At 34.9% G+C, this 8,697-nt stretch overlaps 1 protein-coding gene across 9 annotated transcripts in view; it reads right to left on the bottom strand.

The window, feature by feature from the left end:
- Positions 1–951: 951 nt before the first annotated feature.
- The window catches only part of TSGA10 (testis specific 10), a 99,496-nt gene continuing 91,750 nt past the window's right edge, over positions 952–8,697 (bottom strand). For 4 of the 9 annotated variants that reach the window (XM_023524318.1, XM_023524321.1, XM_011381956.2 and 1 more), the window contains 4 exons: positions 6,109–6,311; positions 4,544–4,648; positions 4,228–4,377; positions 953–1,276 (listed from right to left, as the gene is read on the bottom strand). In XM_023524318.1, the coding sequence (XP_023380086.1) occupies positions 1,252–1,276; positions 4,228–4,377; positions 4,544–4,648; positions 6,109–6,311 (483 nt within the window). In that variant the 3' untranslated portion in view covers positions 953–1,251. Of the gene's footprint in view, positions 1,277–4,223; positions 4,378–4,543; positions 4,649–6,108; positions 6,312–8,697 lie in introns of those variants that run through there. The other 5 variants (XM_023524314.1, XM_023524317.1, XM_023524319.1 and 2 more) reach the window with 3 other exon arrangements.

The raw sequence follows: 8,697 nt of genomic DNA, 5'->3' as shown, positions 1-8,697 counted from the left end.
TTAATATTAGCAAAAACAACTTTTTGTATATTATCGTCTACAATGTTTATTATAAAAGGACATCTTATTTTAAATTGTGCACAATTTAAAACCAATCTGTAATGACTATCTTGAACTAGATGAATAAATCTAAAGGTTTTTAAAAATTAAACTAAAGTGAAGATGTAGAACGAATTTATAGTAAAATATCAGAGTGCTAATGATTGAATAAGATCTAAATCAGGGTACTAACCTGCATTACTGCAGTCACACTGAACGGTGACTGTATAAAATGAAGAACTGTCTACATTAGACAAATACTATTAATGACAGGAATTTTTTTTATTATTATTAAAATGGCAAGAATACAGATAGCTTCTATCAGTAAAATACAGCAGTGTTCAGGCTCTTAAATCCAAGCCTTTGAACAGAAAAGTAAGAGATTTAGGAGATTTTAGGGGAAATAGGGAAACATCACTGGATTTGTTACTCTATATAACAGACAGCTGCCACAAGCCAAATAAATAAATAAATAAATAAAATGGCAATTAAGTTGATTGCAGTACTTTAATGTTTTAAATAAAACTTATTAAAAATACAGATTTTTTTTTTTTTTTTTTTTTACGATCTTACATTCTTGACAGATATAGCATCACCTACCTTTCAAAAAATAGTAGGGGTAAACACAATTGTAGAAAATGTATGTCAGTTAGTGGTACAATACTACGAATTTTAAAACCCTGGCACACACCTATTATCTGCTGCTTTGAAGTCAGATTATGGCCTGGAATTTATGTCAGGTTGGTTCCAAAATGGAATAGTGGGTCCCAGGCCACTAGCAGTAAACTTTGCCTATTTTGGCACAACTTCTCCAGACATGAAAGCATAAATCACAAAGAAAAATTTTAATCAACCAATTATTTGAGATACCAAGAAAGGAAAGGAAATCAGTTTTGTAAAAAACACTTTTCCCTCTTTTTATAAACTTTCTTTATTTACTCCGGATAGTTAACATAACAGTGTTCAATAGTGAAGTGAGCAGGTTTTATACTCACTATTACCGTATGGATAGAAAGAGCCATATGCATTTTTGTTTTTATAAGTCATCTCCGATCACTGCAATATGGCACATGAGAACAGAGATTCAGAGGCACAAAGTTAATAAATACATTTAACATTGTCAAGCATTCAAAAGATAAATGCAATCATGTAGCAAAAAAAATCAGTTTGTAACTTTGACCTTTCCCAAGGATGTGAAGAATTTTTCGTGTGTCAGAAATCTCTATAGCAAAGATTCCTATGAGAGAGAAAAAAACATTGTGCAGATTAATATTTTTAACTCACCAATTTTACCATTTATAAAAAATACATTCTAACATTACTTTGTCAATATTTAAGATTCTCCACCTACTTTCTGAGAAGGAAAGCAGATACAATGTATTTTTTTGCTCAGTTTTTACAAACTGTGATACATCCATATCATGGAGTAATATTCAACAATGAAAAAGAATGAACCATTCACACATACAACTTGAATGGATATCATGGACATTGTGATTCCATTTATATAACATTCACAAAGTGACAGAAATAGAGATGGAAAAGAAATCAGTGTTTGCCAGAGGCAGGAGGAGGTGAGGAGGTCTGTGACTACAAAGGACTATCATGAAGGAGTGAGTTCCTTCATGTTGATGGAAGAGTTCGGTATCTTAATTGTACTGGTGGAATATGCATGGTATGCAGAACTGCACACACACACAAGTGCATGTAAAAACTAGTGAAAACTGAATAGGGCCTATGGGTTAATCATATTGTACCAATGTCGATTCCCTGGTCTGTCAGAGAGTGCCATTGATAAGCTGGGGGAATGGCATGTGGAGCTGTCTGTACAATTTTTGTAACTACCTGTAGAACTGTAATCCTTTCCAAATAAAAAGTAAAATAAAACAAAACTGTAGTACAGTCACACAATGGGACGTTATTTAGCAGTTAAAAGGCACATGCAACAATACCTGATATGTACAACAACCTAGAAAATCTCAAATACATCATGCTGAGTGACAGTCAGCCATTAGAGGCTACATACTATATGATTCCATTCATATGACAACCTGGAAAAGGCAAAACTATAGGGACAGGAAGCAGACGAGTAGTTGGAGGAAAACAAATTAAGTACTTTGTTGTCTAGATAACAGGTGGCAGTCAAAGGATATCATCTAAAACTAACAGCAAAAGTTAAATAAAAAAAAAGAGGATTAAAGGCCCTATTTTTTTAAAAAAAGTATTAGTACAAAAGTAACCACTATAATAAAACATACACCTTCCTCAATATCAAAAGAAACGTTTGAAAGCAAAGAATAACCAAACTGAGAAAGAAATATAGTAAATATCACATAATAAACATAGTTATCATAAGAAAATATGTCAGAGTTGAGATCAAATTTAACAGTCATGTTAATAATGTGAAGGAGTTTAACTCACCTATTTAAAAAAAAGAATTTCAAAATGGATCATGATGCAAAACTCAAATCCATACTATATACAAGAGAGATACTTACAATGCAGTAATTCAAAAAAGCTAAATATAAAGAGATGGACAAAGATTCACCAAGCAAACGGAGACAGTAAGGAAACAAGAGTCGTAACTCTAATGCCAGGTGAAGTAGGTAATGAGCCCCTCTCCCCTCCAAAAAATTAAATGTGTCAGAAAAGGACATTTCTTAGAAGGACCACATTCCACAATGAAGATGTGACAGTTCAGAATATCTGTGCAACAAATAAAACAGCAAACCACTTATATAAAACAAAATTTATAGGAGATACAAAAAGAAATAAAAAGCATACTAATAATAGGAGATTTTAAAACACTATTCTTAGTAAAACAGGTCAAGTGAACAAAAATTAAGCAACAATATAAAAGCACTAAATGAAATTATAAAGGTAAATCTTTTAGCTGTATACACACTATATCCTGAGAAGAAAAACTGTAACTTCTTAAGTGCATATGAACTGTTCACAAAAATTGATCATGTAGTAAAGTACAAAGAACACATCAGTAGTTGTCATAAAATAGAAATATTATAAACAATATTCTCTAATCACAAAGCAATAACACTAGAAATTGAAAATGAAACCAAAACACAAAAAAGCTCCTCTCACTTGCAGGGGTGGGAGAGAGAGCACACAGGAGAGACTGACACTTCTTTGAGTATTACTTTTGCAGAGTTTCGACTTTTGAAAGCATATTTATCTATATATTCAAAAATTAAATTAAATCAAGGAAAAAACTAGAAAGGGGAAAAATGAAAGCAAATTGAAACAAAGGAATCTAATGTGATTTCAAATGTATACCATAAACACAGCAAACGGAAAAGAGTTAATCCTGAACACAGTATTTGACTACATGGCCTCAAGACTTGGTTGGGCAAGGCACAAACTTTTTCAAAAGTGGGTCTGCAGTGACACAGGTGAAGAAATTTTGAAACTGTTTTAGATGCATTCTGGGGTTGAGCAAGTACTTAACCGTGCTGACGCTGTCGAGTACATGTGTGACGCTGAGCCAGGGTTCCCACTGTAGAAGGAAGGGCATACAGATACAGAATGAAGAAGGCAAGGCAGAAGCCTGGGAAGGTGGTTTGGAACCGGAAGTATTGGTTATTTTGTTAAAATGGTATATGTGTGGAAGAGCGAGCACATGTGCAAGAGTGTGAGTGAACAAAACAGCACCTATGCTGTCTCATAAAAAGCAAATGGGGTAAGATTTTTAACAATAGTAAGTATAGGTAAAAGGTATACAGATGTTTTTTGTATTATTTTTCTTTTTATTACTCCTTGTAAGTTTGAAAACATTTCCTGATAAAAATGTTTTCACAAAATTTGTGACATATGGGGCTATATCTAAAATATTTTCCTCTGAAAAATTAGTTTCTTACTTTCCTAGAGCATATGTATTTTATGGTACTATAATAATTAACCAATATTTCATTAATGAAAGTATATGAAAAAATTGTTGTAGAAATAAAATCAGATTTTAAAAATATAATTTATGTAAACATTAGAAAAAATAGAAATCTTTCACTTTAGCATATTTATTTATACAAAACTAATTATCAAAATACTTTATTTTTATGTGAACACACAGAATCATGCAGTCATGTCTAAACAGGTCTGTGAGTGTCCTGACTCCCTTGGACAGTCACCGTGCACACTGCTCTGTGGTCCCCACAGAATGGACCTTAAACCACTCACTCTTCCAGTGATCGATCGAGGCCTCGGTCGGGAGATCGATGGTGAGCGCGTTCTGGCGAGTGGCATTTTGTATTCGGCTTTATTGTAGAACTCAAGTGATAAGTGTTACTTGAGTAATTCTGGCGGCGGAGTTCTTGCACAGCCCTCTCCCTAAAGCAAAGCAGTGAGGCTTTAAATTTTATATCCAGTGACGTTATTCATAGTGTTGTAAAACTGCAGTTCAAGTCATACTTTACAACCTAACCATCATGAAATAACCCAATCCTGCTGTTATCTAAGAAACACGGCTTCCCAGGCTGGTGGGGACGAAACCTACCTTTCAAAGCGCTCTGTCCCTAGTTGTCGTTTAGTGATGTCTAGATCAGCCTCCAGCTGCGTCACCACATTCCTGAACTGGGCCACATCTCTGCTCTGGATGGCCCTGTGTAAGAGAATATAAAGGTGACAGTTGATCAAATGTAAAACACGGCCAGGACTCCTGGAGCGCACTGAGCCAGCCTGCAACATTTTCTCCGCTGGATCCAAGCTCAACTGTGCTTTTATAGATGTAGCTGCTGATTTTAGGCGTCATAAGTAAACAAAGGTGCCTACTTAAGAAGCCCAGCCTGTGATAGTCACATTTAATTAGTTAAACCTTCTCTGCCTCAGTTTCCTCGTGTTTAAGTGCAGTAATATTATCCGTTATCTACCTGTAATATCTATTTATGGCAAATCGTTTTTAAAAGTACTGTGAGGTATTACATGCAAGGTAGTAGTATGACCAAATAATCCGCACTGGAGTTCACCCATCATTAATATGATCTGTTACATATGCATATACAAATATATTAAATCAACCATGTGCTTTATATATACTTATAATTAATTTTGCCAAATCTACATACACTGTTAAAACTACAAAATCTCTTCAGTTTAACAGGGTCTTCCTTGGGGCTAAACGATGCCTCCGAAAGCCTGTAACAGCACACTGTCATCAGGAAGGTAATGCAGACATGAACTCTGCGTGCACAGAACATTCCACCCTCTTTGCTTGCTTTCAGGACTGCTTATAGCCCGCTGAAATCTAGACTTAGAGATGAAGAACACAAAAGCTGATCATGTTTACCAGTTCTAAGTGATAGCGCTTAACAGCTAGTCTGACCAGAATGTACCCTTTAAGGTGAGAGTTTGGCATGCTCCTCTCGGCAGGTTTCCACCTATCAGCTTGAGAATGTGACCTTGTAGAACCAGTTTAAGGACTCACAAAAGCCCAACTGCAGTGACTGAAAAGACTGACTCGGTTGCAGCTGCCATAACCTGAAAGCAGTTTTTGAAGGAAACTGGCCTTGACTTTGCAGCCTTTGCTTGGTCGGGGGCTCCTATGAGAGGCCGATTCCCAAGACTGTGACTCTTAGCCTTCTGCAGGTCCCAAGTGCAGACAGAGCACAGAGTTGAGGCTGGATGAAAAAGTGTGATAGATGGGATAGATGAGAACAGAGGCTGAGGGTCCCATCAGTTTTTGTGAGGTATTTCTACCTAATCTTCCAGCCAGGGTCATTTAATAATATGCTAATAGTGCTGGAGATTCTTAAAAAAAAAAAAAAGCCAAAATCAATGCTCTGAGGGAAGTAAGTCTTCAGTATTCTGTGAGTGCAGTTCTTCTAGGTCCCTGGTATACACTTACAGCTACATAAGGAAATACTACATGACAATGGAAAGACTAAGTAGCAATACCAGGTGGCTCCATAAGTAGAAACATTCTTCTGGCTTCAGAAGTATTTGTTTTTCTAATCTGGTTATAATTCCTAAAGGCAATATTCTAGATCAGACATCCTATTATATCCAAAGCTCTACCCAAAATTTAAGAAACCTGACTTCATGTTATATTGCTAACCAACTCACATTTTATTTTCTGCCAAACAAAGGTGTTCTTTAAGAAGCTGAATTTCAGATTCTTTCTCTTGAAGTGCTATCTGAGACTGATATTCTTTATCTCGATTGGCCACCAGCAAAGCTTCTAGATTCTGCATGGAGATTCTCTCATTTGTCATCTGACTCCGGAGGAGTTCGATTTCGGAACGAGCAGAATCTAACTCATTCTCCATCTGTACAATAATAAGAAGATATCTATACTTATTCCCATTCATCCACTTAACTGATCATTTATCAGAAACTCATAACATTTCTGTATGTTATAAATTGACAACCCCTTTTAATTTCTTGATTAGAAAGTGTGTCCTTCTTCCCAGGCTGTGTGTATGTATGTGTGTCCACACACACATACATAGACACAGTATCACTTTCCTCAACTCTCTGAAAATATCAGAAAAGTCATTAATAAGTAAAGATTTATTAAACCCAAACTGCAAACGATTTCTATTTCCAGCTTTTGTATTTACTTATATATTTCTGCAGGAATGACATGGAGATATCTGTGACAACTGCTTTGTTCCGAGTTAGGCAGGTCACAAACACTCAGCTACCTATGGATGTCATTGCACTCCACAGTCAAGGAAGACAAGAGGTTGTTACACATGCCCTCTCTTGCACAAAACCTTGGAAAGCTTCGTTTTTTTTTTTTTTTTAAGGTAACCTTGAGCCTGGAATATGCTCTGTAAGCCAAATGTTTCTTCAAAAGGAGGGAAACCAGACGTTACTATTTAGAAAAAAATGATTCCTTATCTCATAATACACATTATAACAAATTACATATGCATTTAAAAAGTTAAATGTGAAAAGATAAAACTCTAAGAAAAAAGAATTTAATAAAAAATGAAATTATTGGGGAAGGAGTAGACAGTTGAGGAAGAACTTTCTAGACTAGATACAATTAAAAAATGATGTCTGATCATATAAAAACATTGATATCAATATAAACAGAATTTACAAGAGAACAACTGGAAGAAAATAAACTCAGCAAATAAAATAGTTAATATCATACTAATATAAGGAACTCATAAAATTGTTGAGAAATACGAACTAATTATATGAACAGAAAATTTACAAACTAATTAGTAAACATATGGAAAAAAATTTACCCTTATGAATAGTCAAAGAAATATAAATTAAAACAAGATGCTATTTCTAGTCCAGTGTTTCTTAACCATGACGATACTGAGCTTTTGGGTTGGATAATTTCTTGGCATAGGGAGCTGTCCTATGCTTTACAGGATGTTTAGCAACATCCCTGGCCTCTTACTCACTCGAGCCCAGCAGCATCCCTTACTCCAGTCGTAGCAATCAAAAATATCTCCAGACATTGCTAAAGGTCCAAAATCTCTTTCAGTTGAATCATTGTTTCAGTTTATCAAATTGGTAAAGTTCTTAGTGTGTATTGATTAATATTAAAAAGAGCAATGACTATTTCATATACTCTGCTGGGAGGAGTACCAAATGGAGCATCGCTTTTTTTGGTAACAGCTTTATTGTAATAGAATTCACATGCCATAAAACTCACCCATTTAAAAGGTACAATTAATTTTTTTTAGCATATTAAAAGCTTTGTGCTATCTATATCACAATCTCGCCATCTAGTGTTGGAATTTTTCATCATCTCAAAATGAAACCCAGAATTCATTAACAGCCACTCTGTACATCCTCCATACCTGCTGCCAACCCAGCACCAGCCCTAAGTATCCCTAACCTACTTTCTTGTCTCTATGCTTTGCCTTATCTGGACAAGTCACATAAATTAAATACAATGTATATGTGGTCTTCTGTGACTGGCTTCCTTCACTTAGCATAATGTTTTCAAAGCCATCCATGTTTTAGCAGGTATCAGTACTTCGTTACTTTTATTGCCAAATAACATTCCCTTGCATAGATGTAGGAACATTTGAGCTATTTATACTTTCTGGCTATTATAAGAAATGCTAGGAACATTTGTGGATGAGTTTTTCGCATGGACCTTTGTTTTTATTCCTCTTCAAATTTCTGGCCTTTATGGTAACCCTATTTTTAATATTTTGAAGAACTGTCAAAATGTTTTCCAAAGTGGCCTATTTTACATCTCACCAGCAACATATGAGGGTTCCGAATTCTCTATATCTTTGTCAATGCTTGTTACTGGGTTTTTTTTTTTTTTTTAGAGCTATTCTAGTACTTGTGAAATGGTTAAGTTTTGATTTGTATTTTTCTGATTGCTCATGACGTTGAGTATCTTTTCATGTGCTTATTGACCATTTATGTGTATTCTATAGAGAAATGTCTACTGAGACCCTTTGCCCTTTTTTAGTTGGGTTATTACTAAGTTGTGAGAGTTCTTTATATATTCTGGATACAAATCTCTTAACAGATGATTTGCAAATTTTTTTTTCCATTCTGTGAATTGTCTTTTTTACTTTATTGATGAAATCATTTGCAGCACAAAAGTTTTTTTATTTTAATGAAGTCCTTTTTATCTATTTGTTCTTTTTCGTTGCTTGTGCTTTTGATGTACATCTAAGAAAGCATCGCCTAACCCAAGATTACAAAAATTTACTTGCATGCTTT

The sequence above is a fragment of the Pteropus vampyrus genome, unplaced genomic scaffold, assembly GCF_000151845.1.
Source record: "Pteropus vampyrus isolate Shadow unplaced genomic scaffold, Pvam_2.0 Scaffold461, whole genome shotgun sequence".
Classification (NCBI taxonomy): Eukaryota; Metazoa; Chordata; class Mammalia; order Chiroptera; family Pteropodidae; genus Pteropus; species Pteropus vampyrus.
The sequence above is the reverse complement of the archived record's forward strand: the minus strand, read 5'-3'. Positions and strand labels throughout refer to the sequence as shown.